At 39.9% G+C, this 15,764-nt stretch overlaps 1 protein-coding gene across 1 annotated transcript; it reads right to left on the reverse strand.

Moving 5' to 3' along the window:
* Positions 1-2,441: 2,441 nt before the first annotated feature.
* pdha1a (pyruvate dehydrogenase E1 subunit alpha 1a) lies at positions 2,442-8,575 on the reverse strand. Its single transcript, XM_080866441.1, has 11 exons — positions 8,423-8,575; positions 7,327-7,395; positions 7,076-7,249; positions 6,758-6,884; positions 6,279-6,370; positions 6,013-6,105; positions 5,590-5,745; positions 5,152-5,223; positions 5,010-5,077; positions 4,487-4,595; positions 2,442-3,909 (listed from the first exon to the last, which is right to left on the reverse strand). The coding sequence occupies exons 1-11, from the start codon at positions 8,468-8,470 to the stop codon at positions 3,745-3,747; spliced, it is 1,173 nt and encodes a 390-aa protein (XP_080722567.1). The 5' UTR covers positions 8,471-8,575; the 3' UTR covers positions 2,442-3,744.
* Between the last annotated feature and the right edge of the window lie 7,189 nt (positions 8,576-15,764).

Below are 15,764 nucleotides of genomic sequence, written 5' to 3' on the forward strand. Positions count from 1 at the left end.
TTAGATTCTTGTGAGATAAAGCAGTAAATGAAGTAATTCACTTGATGTGAATTACTTCATTTACTGCTTTATCTCAGTGTGAACAACAGGAGTCGAAAATTGTTTTCACTACATATTGCACTACACTATAACCTGATATACAAACTTCCTGTACAGGTTTTCATGTCCCAAGGGACCAAGACGGCAACAACACTGCCACTCAGCAAACTCCCAGCACTGCTTCAGAGAAATCCAAAGGAAAGGCCCAACCATGGCTGCAATTGTCCAACAATGGCATCAAGGGCCTGATTGACCTCCTGATGAATAAAGTCATTTGTAGTCTGTGCAAGTTTCAGCAATAGCGCTCAGCCTGTTCCTTCTACTTCCAGGTCCATTGTTTTCTGGAGCTGAATCTAATCTAATCAGTCATCAGGATGTGCGAGTGGTGCTTTGCCAGAGCTTGAAAACTTTTTAACCCCCGTCTTTTCTTTATTCTGTTTTTACACCACACAACACTGAACATGACTTGAGGAACAACACAAATAACACAGCCGCAGTGTACAGCACTTCTTATGTGCAGTATTTAATGTCTCCTTGCTGCGTTTCTTACCAGCTATCTGAAGACAGCAGACTTAAGCTAAGGGACAGGCGGGAGCTCAACCCTACCCTCTCTTGCAATATTTGGTATGCACTGACTGTCTGCTTTCGTGCCTGATAGTCAACCAGGTTAGTAAAACACATGTGATTTCTAATAATCCAAAGGATTGTAGATGATGTAGCTTATAAAAAATGCTTTTTAAATGCTGTTTATACCGTTTATAAAATGCTTTTTAAAAAATCCCTTAAATCAAAGTTTCAGTACACATCTTCTTCTACAGTTACTGAGGAAAACGACTTACTTTCTTTAGCGATGGCTATTGCATGGCAGAGCAACATCCCAGGCCGAGGTCCTTGTTGCTTAGCTTCGGGAATTCTTGGAGGTGTTGGGGCTAAAGGTTTTACAGCAACAATACTTTTGGCAGCTACTACCTGTCCAAATGAGGTTACAATGCCAGGCTGGAAATACTCATTTTTTTTCCAAAATAGACACAAATTTATCTTTTCCTGTCAAGACTGTAACTGATGGTGATACACACAGTGCTTAACAAAATGTCAGACCACCTGTCATTAAAAAAATAAAAAAAGATTAATATTTTAGAAATCTGTCAAAAACATGGTTGAAACTACAAATGATTTCATTGATTAGACAAATAGGAAACTGAACTCACATCTTTGTGAGAAGTTAGAAATGAATCAATATTTATAAATTAGCATTAAAATATCATTTGGATTAAAGAGCTTGTGCACTCTGGTGGATTACCGTAACCATTACAGAAATACAAAAATGATTACCAATACACTTAATTTGTGGCAGTGTGGCATAAAAATTACACTGGATGGTGTCTAACAAATTCATCAATCACTGTATATCACAGTTCAGCTCATTTAAGTTCAGTTCAGTATTATTACAACAGTAGCATCAAGGCACTTTGTAATTCTGTTATTTTGATTCTTTGATTCTGAATAAAAAATAATCTGCAGTCTGTGAATAAAACAATAACATTAGAGACTTTGTACGTAAATTTTCCAGATACTTCCCAACATCCTGTTTAGACTCTTTGCTGAAGGTCAATTTATTAAACAAAAGAAGAGTATCAATGATATATACTCAGATAATGAATGAAATCAATCCTTCTGTTAATCAAATAAGAGAAGAATAGAGTAAACATATGTTGGTTTCATTCTCTGATGAAGATTGGGAGAAAGCACTCCATAAAAATTTGATTGGTAAATGGACTGATTCTTGTATGGCGCTTTTCTACTCTCCCGGAGTACTCAAAGCGCTCTATACAACATGCCACATTCACCCAATCACACCCATTCTCACAAGCACTTTATCTGTACTTAGTGCCTTCTAACTACATTCACACACATTCATCCATCGGAGAGCAACTTGGGGTTAGTATCTTGCCCAAGGATACACAACTATGGGCAAGTCACTACCTCCATCCATCCTATGTGCAATTTATATGCTAATGGGAGTAGCTGCGTATAATGTCTCACAATAGAACACAATGGTTGACTAAAATGGTTTAATGGGAGAGAAGATGCAAAATGTGTATTTGCATTTGCAGCTAAACCCAGTTACATTATTAAATTCTCTTGGACTGAGGTGTTAAACAGCTTCCACAATAACAATTATCTTTGGAAGGATGGTATTTTGGTTGGAGTTCCCCTTGGAGAATCAAGGCCACATTGGAGCTTTTTTGGTGGCAGATTTGCCCAACATCTTAGAAAATAATTTTAAGCCATTTTCGTTTTTGACCTGTGATTTTTGCAGGGTTCAATAGACTTTTTGTGCTTTATTGGCTTTATAAGCTGAGAAATTTTCCATGTTTGCAAAAAAGACAACTGACAGCAAATTTGACTGTTGACTTAATTACTTTATTGTAAGCATTTCACACAGGATCCAATACCCTCCCTAAGTTGGCAGTGGCGAAGAGCCAAAACTTGTTTAACCATGGTGCATTGCATTACTGAAAAGTTACCTTGACCTCTTTACTCTGTTTACAGAATACACAAATAGCATTACAAAATCCCTTTATCAAAGCAACTCAATGTTTTCCACAGTGTTTTACATCATTCCCCACCTTGTAACAGATTCACTAAGACTTTTAGCTTTAGACATTGAAGCCAACAGTTCAATATGTTTCTGTAGAAAGTCCTAATCTCCCAGTACCCCTTGAAAGAGTTGCAGAGTTCTTTAAAAACTTGCATCAATAGTCTGCAAAGCAAGCCAGTAGGGATAGAAGCTTGTTGATGAGTCACTGACGTTACATCTGATCACACAAGTTACAAAGCCAGAGGCACAGCTGCATGAGCTTGCCACCCAATGTTAGGTTTTAAATTTTCACTTGATCATTTCATTTCTAGTTCACCCACATTTAGTTTAAGCCAAGCCTCTAAAAATGTTTGGAGACAAGCCACCAAATCTGAAAAAGACCTCACGATCATGTGAACACAGACATCTGCTCAACTCGTGAGTCAAATTCAGCTTTCAGATCTACCAGACCCATTCATGTAGATTAACATTTTGAACAGTTACAATTTGCAGCATTTTTGAAGACAATTGAAATAAAGACACATGCAAATGTCTCAAGTTGACTTCTTTATCATGTACATTTAAGTATAAAGAGCACAAAGCCATGTTAAGGTCATACAGCCTGTGTTTGACACAGTGAACACTTACAGCACCTCAAAAATTACCAGATCAATTAGCAAATAATCCACTACATATTCACATGGAGTCAGATTTACAGAGATTTAAGGAATAAATATGCCTCAAGAAGTCTTAATAAAAGGATGTCTGCCAGAAACTGCGATTTTAATCACGAAACATTTCTGGCTAAAAATTAAATATGGTGAAGTGGATAAATGTAGGTATAAATTTTAATTTGGCAACACTGATAATGTTTTAACATTTCACTGTAGCAATTTCAAGACTTGAGGTAGAAGAGTGAATCTGATCTCCAATTCTTTTTGTGTCAGTTTAAACCAACACTTCTTTGTAAAAATGGCCCCAACTGTTTACTTAGCTCTAGAAGTCGATTACTTGCTGATGCTAAAAGCTCTAGTGATGAGGCACTCGTTTAAAGTACATGGCGTGTGCATTAAGGAAAGGGGTTGGGTGGGTTATGATTGTAAGAGGGAGGAGAATCAAGAACTTTAGCTAACAGACTTCAGCTTGGCCCATGGGTTTGTGCCGCGCACCTCCAAAGACGGCATGTCGCAGAAGATGTGATTGCACAAGTCTTCCAGTGGGGGCTCTGGGTCTGTGGTGGCAAACTGAGCTGCATCCTCGATTTCCTTTCTCACTTCTACATCAATTTCCTACAGATAAATAAGGACAGTTAGACACTGCAACAAAGAACGTTTGGTCAAACCAATAGAAGCAGAGAATAGACATATTTTGTTTACCATCCTACTTCAAATGGAGAAGGCTACTAAAGCTCATAGAAGCATAACTCTAGCGCGGTAACTAGCTTGTGCCCCTCGTTCCATGGGACTATGTATTTTTCCCACCTGTTTATAAAGACTTTAGCATTGTTCTGTCTCAAATGCATTTTCCAGTCTATGAATGCAATTTTCCTCAAAGACAAGGGATGAAACCTAGAGGATCTCATCTTAAATTCAGCTGTAGAATTTTACACTATTGTTAAAGAGCAGACACTTTCATTAACCTCACCTCTAAAGCATGCTGTTCACTTTCACTTGACAGACTAAAGCTAACCCAAATGTCAGTATGCTTAGTCAGAATGATCTTAAACTCACTTGGTTATTAAGTTGTTGCAGTATGACTGTCTTTTAATACCCAGTTACAAAAACAAGGACTCTTGTTTGAGGCTTCCAAATTGTCAGAAGTGTTGGCTCACAGAAATGTGATTTCTATATCTGAAGCATTTCCTACCTTGAGCTCCTCCACGCTAGCCATGTTGTTGCTGAGCATGCGGTCCTTCAGCAAGGAGATGGGGTCACTCTTACTGCGCACTTCCTGGATCTCCTCACGTGTGCGGTAGCTAAAAGGGGAGAGGGTGCAGGAAAGTTGGAGGGATGCACTACTATTGCTATCAAATGCACTTTGAGGATTTCAAATGTTTTGTAATATTACTTTTGACAAATTTAGGCTCATTTTGGAAAATCCAGTGCCTTCAAAATTTCTGTGATCATTTCTATGCAGATTCAAATGAAATTCAAATTACTTTGAGGTGTGAAGCCTATCAAATAAAGAAATCTGACAGAAGATACTGAATCTCAATTCATCCCTAGGCTGTTGTCAGGTCACTACAAAGGGGGTACATGGAGACTACTAAGGAGCAGAGGTAAGGGGCACAGGCACAGTGAAGAGAAAATCTGTAAGATTAAACTGTAGGTGAGAACTTTAGCCACTTTAAGTTGTATCAATTTAAATAATCAAGTAGCCTAACGTTTACCTAACGCCAGGATCGCTCATGCTGTGTCCATGATAGCGGTATGTCTGGAGTTCCATGAGAATAGGACCCTGAGCAAAGGACAAAGAAGTTACAGATCCGAGTCGCATTTCCTGCACACGTCAATATAACATTTTAAACGTACCTTCCCAGAGCGACAGTGATCAGCAGCGAACTTGGTTGCTTCCCGGACACAGAGAACATCCATTCCATCCACCTGTACACAAAGTTACTGAGTATTTTTCTTTAATCTTATCTTACAAAAAGTAATAAACTGACATGGTCAACATGCAGATTCTACAAGTTTATGGTAGCACCAAACACATTTGAAAGTGTTTACATTTCACGAACACATCACTCCAAATAGCATTTAGCACACTTCCATCTAGTGTGCATTGTGTTCGAGACAGTCAAGGTTAATCATTCATTTGTAATTTTGATTGAACAAACCCAAATTGAATAACTGTTCGATTACTAACAAATTGTGCAAGATATCAGCTTCTGTCAAGTGTCTGTAGCTATGCAACAGCTTAACATGTAGCTTTACATGTAAGAAATGTGCTCAAGCATGCCAGACCCTTACCCTCAGACCAGGAATGAACTCTCCTCTCTTGAAGTAATCTGTGCTGGCTGCAGCTCGCTCCACTGAGGTGCCCATGCCATACCGGTTGTTCTCGCAGATAAAGATAACAGGCAGTTTCCAGAGAGCAGCCATGTTGTACGTTTCAAAAATCTGGCCCTGTGAAATATACACAAGACTTTAAAAGGGTGTCCTGTAATAGAAGCCCAGTTACATCAGTTTAGATTCTCCTTTGTACTAAGGCCATTTATTATCCTTTAACACTTCCCAGAATTTAGTTATGTTGTGCATTTAGCACAAGTTTGCTCAATTCCCACAGAACAAGATTAAACCTACTGCAAAGTAAAGTAAATACTGGCCAGGTGTAGATCCAAACGTGTTGCTCTTTAACCCATTTATGTAAAAAGAAAAAAAAGCTACACATACCTGGTTGGCAGCACCATCACCATAGAGACAGACACACAGCTGGTTGTTGCCCTGAAACTTGCAGGCAAGTGCTACACCAGCACCCAAAGGAACCTAGAGAAGTCCAACATTGAGTAAACTTCAGTGTTAAAGTCTAAATGTACAAGTGTCAGTTCAAACCAATGGCCCTGTGAAATATCTTGTAATGCAATTAGATGAACGTAAACCATGGAAGGCAGAACGATAAGTAACAAATTTAAAGCAAAGCTGCCAAATGTTATACTTACCTGAGCACCAACAATTCCATTTCCACCATAGAAGTGTTTACAGTACATGTGCATAGAGCCTCCTTTGCCCTTTGCAATACCACCTCTTCTGCCTGTGCGTGAAAAAGATATTAGGTGATATTAACAAAAGCATTTACAGCTCAAAGTACATCATCAACTGAAATTTGTTCCTAGGTTCAGCCAGACTAAATAAGTTTCCTAGAACCGTAATCTCAGGGACTAGAAAACCAGGCTGAAGCAGGGCCAGCAACAAATGTGTCCCGCCTTCAGTCAATTAGGGAGACATTTCTAGTTTCATCATTTTATAACTTCAATAGTCTATGTCCTGGGCTCAACAGCTTCCCTTTTGGGAAAATAAAGATTCAAAGCCTGCCAAGTTACTCCAGCAGCAACTGAACATTTGCCGCTTTTCACAGGGGAGTTAATTCAAAATGAGTCCCATTGTGTACTGATATTTAATGTCTTCACCAACAACTCACCGGTTAGCTCAGCCATAATCTCCTTCACAGTCCCTCCCCGGGTGTAAGTGTAGCCATGGGCACGGTATGCCGTGATCAGGTGGTCTGACAAGTTAATTGAGGCTTCAATACCAACAGCACAAGCTTCCTATAATGAGAAAACAGCTTGACATGTCTGGTTCTAAAGGGAGATTTATTCTGAAGAGTAATCAATAAATGTTTCACAGGGCAACACTTCAAAACTTCCACTCCTCCAAAAAGTTTAACATCCTTGCCAGATATTCCGAAATTTAAACTACCATCCCTAACTTTCATTGTAGATCAGAAAAATCATCCAACCTGGCCATCATACAAGTGGCAGAATCCTCTGATGATTTTCTGCTTGTAGAGCTGATCTGCCTTCAGCTCCATACGCCTCATCGTCTGCATGATGCGGTAGTACTGCAGACCCTCATCACGAGTCAGAACCACCTGAGTGGCAGGGCCCTCATCCAGCTTGAAGAGGTCACATTTCTATAGAGAAGCAAATACCCATGAGTCAAACTGCCAAGTGCCAGTCTGTGTTCACGACATCACAATTTCAATCTTACCTTTATTTCAAAGGTAGCCTGGGTCGTGAAGTCAGCATATGTGCGTGCTGACATAATCACTGCAGCCCCCTGTGAGAAACAAGTATGCAAGAGCTTTTAATCTATAAAAGTAATTCGTGTCACATTTTGAGACAACTACAGAGATCATATAACTCCCAAGGCACTCATTTTTACAGAGTGCCTTCCCATTAGTCTGTTAAATGTTTCGACTGGACTTTTACATGTTAGCCCTCATCCCATTTACTGCAAAGCTTCCTCCCCCAACCAGCCATTATTATAATTTGTCCTTCATAGGACCTGGTTTATAGTTAAATCATTCACTGAATAGTCTTTAAATGGATTGTAACTAAGTTTCCAAAAGTTTGAGTTGTCATCTGATTTAAGTTAAGTTCTTAACAGCAAGTTCAGACTATTAAGCATTAGTAAGGTATTAGCATGTGCTTAATTCATCTTTTATATATTGTTACTCCTCCTTAGTATGTAATTTATAACATTTATAAATGACCATGTACACCTATCATTGCTGTACATGCTGTAAATGTGTACATCTATCACTGTTACTACATGACTGCTAGCAATAATCATAATCACAGTCATGATAATATATCTGTATTTATGAATGGAATACTAAGGAAGAGTAATGCTATATAAATGATGAATTATGCACTTGCTAATACCCTATTACTACCTTAATAACTCTGTGACCTTATTATAAAGCGCCACAAAAATATCAAATACAGTTGTTTTATGTTTCGGTTTTTTTTAAAGTGATGTCAGAACAGTAAAGTGAGTTTTCTTGGCTGTCTCAGTATTTAAGACTGATTGTTATTAATGCTAGCTTTCATCCTTCCTTTAACAGTTCCCATTTCCATTCATTTAAACATTAACTAAGTAGTTACTGACTGTCCGCTGACATTGAAACTTTAAATCTGTGCACAAACTTTTACCGTGTTAGCTAATGAAGCTATCATTCAGGCTTACAAGGTCAGAACAGCGATGACAGTTTTGTTTTGGGTCGACTGGCGCTCTTCGCGAGACTACATTTTGCAATGTTTAGCTAAGTTCGTTTAAAGAACTAAGAAAAAACAGCACTTACATTCCGCTGGGCACTGGCTCTAAACACATTCGAGATGATGGCTAGCATCTTTCCTGACCTAACCCACCGCAGAACCGTCCTAATGTCAGGATGTGTCCTTCCGGCTCGGGGCTTCTTCGCTGTCTTGAATATCGGCAGATAGAAAGCGCAACTGCCGACAGCGGGCTGTGTTAGAAGTAGAGGAGAGGTGTGGTTGGTAGTGAGTGTAGGAAATGCAACACTGATCATTGGCTATTTAATAATATAATTTCTTCGACCCCCTATATTTGACAAGGACGAAGACTTTAGATGTGCGGTGGTGATGGCACTATGAAGCCTTCTGAAGCACTGAAGCTTGTATTGAAAAAGGGTTCATTACCCGAAGCTTTTCAGCAAAGTCTTCTTTGGTGCCATCTTGTGGCCAAAAGTATGAAGAGCAGCTTGAATCTAAAATTCTAACTGCTGTAATATGATCTACAGAGCTGAGTTGACACCTTTCTGGGGGTGATGTTATATATCTATTTGATTAACAAATAATTTGGATGAATAAACCTTTGTTTGAACATGTGCCATAGTGTGGTCTCCCTTTGTTTGACCTTGGGGAAATTTTCTAACTGAGGAATAATTGTATTAAAACTGTAAAGGTTAATGATAAAGAGGATATATATATATATATATATATATATATATATATATATATATATATATATATATATATATATATATATATATATATATATATATATATATATATATATATATATATATATATATATATAAACACCCAGCACGCCCCTGCGGGCGGTTTATCCTTCAAGCTCGGGTCCTCTACCAGAGGCCTGGGAGCTTGAGGGTCCTGCGCAGTATCTTAGCTGTTCCCAGGACTGCGCTCTTCTGGACAGAGATCTCCGATGTTGTTCCCGGGATCTGCTGGAGCCACTCGCCTAGCTTGGGAGTCACCGCACCTAGTGCTCCGATTACCACGGGGACCACCGTTACCTTCACCCTCCACATCCTCTCGAGCTCTTCTCTGAGCCCTTGGTATTTCTCCAGCTTCTCGTGTTCCTTCTTCCTGATATTGCTGTCATTCGGAACCGCTACATCGATCACTACGGCCGTCTTCTTCTGTTTGTCTACCACCACTATGTCCGGTTGGTTAGCCACCACCATTTTGTCCGTCTGTATCTGGAAGTCCCACAGGATCTTAGCTCGGTCATTCTCCACCACCCTTGGGGGCATCTCCCATTTTGACCTCGGGACTTCCAGGTTATACTCGGCACAGATGTTCCTGTACACTATGCCGGCCACTTGGTTATGGCGTTCCATGTATGCCTTGCCTGCTAGCATCTTGCACCCTGCTGTTACAGTGGGGCAAAAAAGTATTTAGTCAGCCACCGATTGTGCAAGTTCCCCCACCTAAAATGATGACAGAGGTCAGTAATTTGCACCAGAGGTACACTTCAACTGTGAGAGACAGAATGTGAAAAAAAAAAAAAATCCATGAATCCACATGGTAGGATTTGTAAAGAATTTATTCGTAAATCAGGGTGGAAAATAAGTATTTGGTCAATAACAAAAATACAACTCAATACTTTGTAACATAACCTTTGTTGGCAATAACAGAGGTCAAACGTTTACTATAGGTCTTTACCAGGTTTGCACACACAGTAGCTGGTATTTTGGCCCATTCCTCCATGCAGATCTTCTCGAGAGCAGTGATGTTTTGGGGCTGTCGCCGAGCAACACGGACTTTCAACTCCCGCCACAGATTTTCTATGGGGTTGAGGTCTGGGGACTGGCTAGGCCACTCCAGGACTTTCAAATGCTTCTTACGGAGCCACTCCTTTGTTGCCCGGGCGGTGTGTTTTGGATCATTGTCATGTTGGAAGACCCAGCCTCGTTTCATCTTCAAAGTTCTCACTGATGGAAGGAGGTTTTGGCTCAAAATCTCACGATACATGGCCCCATTCATTCTGTCCTTAACACGGATCAGTCGTCCTGTCCCCTTGGCAGAAAAACAGCCCCGTAGCATGATGTTTCCACCCCCATGCTTCACAGTAGGTATGGTGTTCTTGGGATGCAACTCAGTATTCTTCTTCCTCCAAACACGACGAGTTGAGTTTATATCAAAAAGTTCTACTTTGGTTTCATCTGACCACATGACATTCTCCCAATCCTCTGCTGTATCATCCATGTGCTCTCTGGCAAACTTCAGACGGGCCTGGACATGCACTGGCTTCAGCAGCGGAACACGTCTGGCACTGCGGGATTTGATTCCCTGCCGTTGTAATGTGTTACTGATGGTGACCTTTGTTACTTTGGTCCCAGCTCTCTGCAGGTCATTCACCAGGTCCCCCCGTGTGGTTCTGGGATCTTTGCTCACCGTTCTCATGATCATTTTGACCCCACGGGATGAGATCTTGCGTGGAACCCCAGATCGAGGGAGATTATCAGTGGTCTTGTATGTCTTCCATTTTCTGATGATTGCTCCCACAGTTGATTTTTTTCACACCAAGCTGCTTGCCTATTGTAGATTCACTCTTCCCAGTCTGGTGCAGGTCTACAATACTTTTCCTGGTGTCCTTCGAAAGCTCTTTGGTCTTGGCCATGGCGGAGTTTGGAGTCTGACTGTTTGAGGCTGTGGACAGGTGTCTTTTATACAGATGATGAGTTCAAACAGGTGCCATTCATACAGGTAACGAGTGGGGGACAGAAAAGCTTCTTACAGAAGACGTTACAGGTCTGTGAGAGCCAGAGATTTTCCATGTCTGAGGTGACCAAATACTTATTTTCCACCCTAATTCACAAATAAATTCTTTACAAATCCTACCATGTGGATTCATGGATTTTTTTTCACATTCTGTCTCTCACAGTTGAAGTGTACCTCTGGTGCAAATTACTGACCTCTGTCATCATTTTAGGTGGGGGAACTTGCACAATCGGTGGCTGACTAAATACTTTTTTGCCCCACTGTATGTGCTGGATTGTCTCTGGGGCATCTTTACACAGCCTGCACCTGGGGTCTTGCCTGGTGTGATAGACCCCAGCCTCTATGGATCTTGTGCTCAGAGCTTGTTCTTGTGCTGCCATGATTAGTGCCTCTGTGCTGTCTTTCAGTCCAGCTTTGTCCAGCCACTGGTAGGATTTCTGGATATCAGCCACCTCCTCTATCTGCCGGTGGTACATACCGTGCAGGGGCCTGTCCTTCCATGATGGTTCCTCGTCTCCCTCCTCTTTCTTGGGTTTCTGCTGCCTGAGGTATTCACTGAGCACTTGGTCAGTTGGGGCCATCTTCCCAATGTATTCTTGGATGTTCCTTGTCTCATCCTGGACTGTGGTGCTGACACTCACCAGTCCCCGGCCCCCTTCCTTCCGCTTAGCGTACAGCCTCAGGGTGCTGGACTTGGGGTGAAACCCTCCATGCATGGTAAGGAGCTTTCTTGTCTTTATGTCAGTGGCTTCTATCTCCTCCTTTGGCCAGCCTATTACCCCAGCAGGGTACCTGATCACGGGCAGGGCGTACGTGTTGATGGCCCGGATCTTGTTCTTACCATTCAGGGGGAGATATCATCACCCCCACCCGAGATTGGGTACATAGCCCCAAGTGCGATAGGAGAAGGACCGTTGAGTGCGAGAGGAACTGACCTGAAAAATAGGATCATGGCCAAGCTTGAAACCTGGATCCCCCGTAGCCGGTTACCAAGATTACGTGAAGTACCCTCAGAAGGTCTGCTAGATGATGTTAATGCAGCACTACGGACAATATATATATATATATATATATATATATATATATATATATATATATATATATATATATATATATATATATATATATATATATATATATATATATATGTATATATTTATTTTTTTATTTTTTTATTTTTATTTTTTTAAGAGGCAGAAACTATTCTAATTCATTTCCAGCAGCAAGAGCTCCATGCTGAAGTATGTTTTGGGGTTATTGCCTAAGGGATCAGAGAATATGCGCCAAAGCCCATGAGATACTTTAAATGTCAAGACTTTGGACACATGGCAGTTATATGTAAGAAGAGTTGCAGGTGTTATTGTTTTGGAGGGGTTCTTGAGTTTGGCAAATGTATCGTTGGAGTTAATTGGAAATGCTGCAACTGCAGAGGGAACCACAGTGTAGCTTTTTGGGGTTATGAAGTGGTGAAAAGGGAGTTTAAAAAATGCTCCATCCATCAGGCTGTATGGAGCAAAGAGCAAGCGAAGGCAAGAAAATGGCTGGATCAAAAGAAGGAAATGCAAAAATATAAATAATAGCAAAAGCTGCAGTGCATATGTATAGGATATTTCTGTTAATTATACTCATTCCCCAATGTAATGCCAGAAGTTTGATGGACAATTCATGCCAGGAATTCAAGAAATTTAATGGAGATAAGAAAGAAAATCATATCAGGATTTAATTTGTGTCCAGTAATTCTGGCTTAAATCAAAATTTGATTCTTTTTTTACTTTATATGACTATGTGGCAGTCTCTGTAGACACAGAGAAGAGGGATGAAGGGGAAGATGTGTCCCCTTTGTTCAACAATATAGTTAATATAGAACTATGAGTGGGAAGTGAACAGTTGTATATTGTTGTTAAAAGTTGGGATAAAAGGAAAGAATATGTGACAGCAATATAACAATGGATTTTTGCAAAGCCAATTGAAAGAAATTTCTGAAAACAAGTGATAAGTACTTGGCACAGGTTAATAATGAACTAAATGTGGAAACTCTGGACTAAATAAAATACAACAAAAAGCTTTATTCCTAAAAGTAAATGAAATGTATGATGGAAATGTATCAGAGTGGATTCAGGGTAGAAAGGAGCACAATGGATCCAGTAGTTTGCCTTGAGCATGATGTAAGGAAGGCTCAAGTGAATCCAGAGACAGTCGCTGCAGAATTCTTTGATATTAAGAAAGCTTATGACATGCTATGGAAAGAGGGACTTCTAATCAAGATGTGTTTGCTGAATATTGGAGGAAAGATGTTTAACTGGACCAAGGACTAGATGGAAGAACAATAAAAAAAGGGTACTGACCTATCAGTTCAATGTATAGTGGGAAATGGGATTCCTCAGGGGAGTGGATTAAGTCCGACCTTGTTTTCTATTATCATAGATGATATATTTTTGAATACCAATGGGGATTCAAATTGTCAGTAGAAAAGACAAAGACCATCTTGACAAGAAACAAAATAAGGGAGTGCAGACTGAAATCATGAATGAACTGGAGAGTGTTGAAAGTTTGCATTTCATAGGAGTGAATTTTGACCAAAAGGAAGGAAATTTCACTTGAAATGATGGAGACTTCTATTTCTGTTGTCTGTGTTTTACTCACACACTCAGGCTCTGTAGTCGAAGCTACTTCTGATTAGCTCATTAACCATCAAGCTGCTGTCAGGCACCCTGGTCCTTTACCGCGTTACACCTCATTTAGAAAGCATACTGAAGTGGGCAGACAGTGATGCAGGGAGAGCAACAGTATCAAGCTATTTTAAAGAGGCAGGGCTAAATAAGAGCATCCGAGGGCTCGTTGAATGGTTAGTGACATTAAATGACTACAGAATCCTACAGGAGGCAGTAATGCACCCACCCAGCTGCCATCAAGAACCAAAGAAGAAGAAGAAGAAGACGAAGAAGGAGAAACTCAGGTTCCATCGAAGTAAATCTGATACCCTGATATCCTCAGTTGATCTGTGTGCCCTGATAGCTGGGGTGTGTTTTATTGAGTACAGTGTGTTAAATTATTACGAAAATTGCTACATGGGCTTAAATATATCTATCTACACAATGACACCATGTTTATTGCTCTCGTTGCAGTGATGGGGTCCTTGAGTAAAAAAATCTCAGTTTAAGTATCTTTTACAGATACTTAAGAATAAGAAAGAAAGAAAAAATATATTAGAACTTTTCTGATGAGGCATTGATGGACATGTGGGAATTTAAAGTGTTATAAATGAGTTTTTGGCCTATAATGTGTGAAAAATATCCCAAACATATGTCTCATGAAGTTACTTTGAACGAAAAAGGAATATCACTGTCACATGTTAGAAGCTCCAATCAGTTTTTGGTAAAGTGACTGTTACATTTCCTTTGTTTATTTGGGTGGAAAGTGTTAGTGAGAATAAAAAAATATGTTTTTCAAGATAAATCTGGCCAAGAGAGCAGCAGAAATATGTCACAAATATGACATCACAGTTCCATAAACATACTTTCATGGACCAAATGGATCTATCTATCATCTATCTATCGATCGATCGATATAGATAGATAGATAGATAGATAGATAGATAGATAGATAGATAGATAGATAGATAGATAGATAGAAAGAAAACCTCTTCATAAATCCTGTTCACTCCAGTGTATTTACCAATTGGGGCCTGATCTATGAGCTGGATCAGCTTCGCACAGGACAGGAAAGGCTTGTGAAGTCAACCCTTGTTGTCTTCCTCTTGATTCCTATGCATAGGAACCAATAACTGAAAGAAAATAGCAGACTGAATAGAAAAGAAAGGAATAGCCCTTTATTGAACAAAAGAACTCATCTGATGCTCCACTTTCCAGAGATAAGCCATTCAACACTTAATGTGAAAAAGCTATCTCTTGATTCAGAGGAAGTTAACAGTTTAATCACTAGGACAACATCTATAAAAGAACTGGTGAATGCATGGCGATTGTATTGATTTTTTTCACATTTTTTGACTGGTTGCAACTTGTGGTGACTAAATGGTTTCCCAAAACTTGGAGATGTTATGCCCTCATGGCCACTTTTGACACGACAACAATCTTCCTGATATGGGGGACCTCTCTGCACTCACTCCAGAGAATTGTCAAAGGTTTGCAAATACTATCTATCAGATTTATAAATGCAGACAGGTTGCCAACATGTTGCCATCAGTCTGAATGAACCTGTCAGTGAGCACCAAGTGAGGAGATCCGACTCAACTGGCTGTTCTATTCCAATAGAGCAGGAAGGGTGCTGAGAAGAACTGTAATAGATAAATGTGAATTTCTGTATCCAGACAGAGACAGATGTGTGATTTTTAACAGTTTGACACAGTTTATTGCTGTATTATCAGAAACAGATTGCATGGAATTGCCAACTTCACCACATTCAGTCTCAGACTGGTAGCAGACTGGCTCTGTCTTATGACAACATTTATGGCAGGTTTTAGCGATGGTGCACTTGACAATGTAATTTTGCAACAAAAACAATACAAGTGAGATAGTTTTGTTATGGGATTAAACAGATGTTGATAGAATTTAACTAAAAAAGAAAGTTGATAAATTGCAATGCTCATCATATTGCATAATGCTGAAAAATAATATAAATTAAAGTTGTAGCATG

This window comes from Rhamphochromis sp. 'chilingali' (genome assembly GCF_963969265.1).
Source record: "Rhamphochromis sp. 'chilingali' genome assembly, chromosome: 19".
Lineage (NCBI taxonomy): Eukaryota > Metazoa > Chordata > Actinopteri > Cichliformes > Cichlidae > Rhamphochromis > Rhamphochromis sp. 'chilingali'.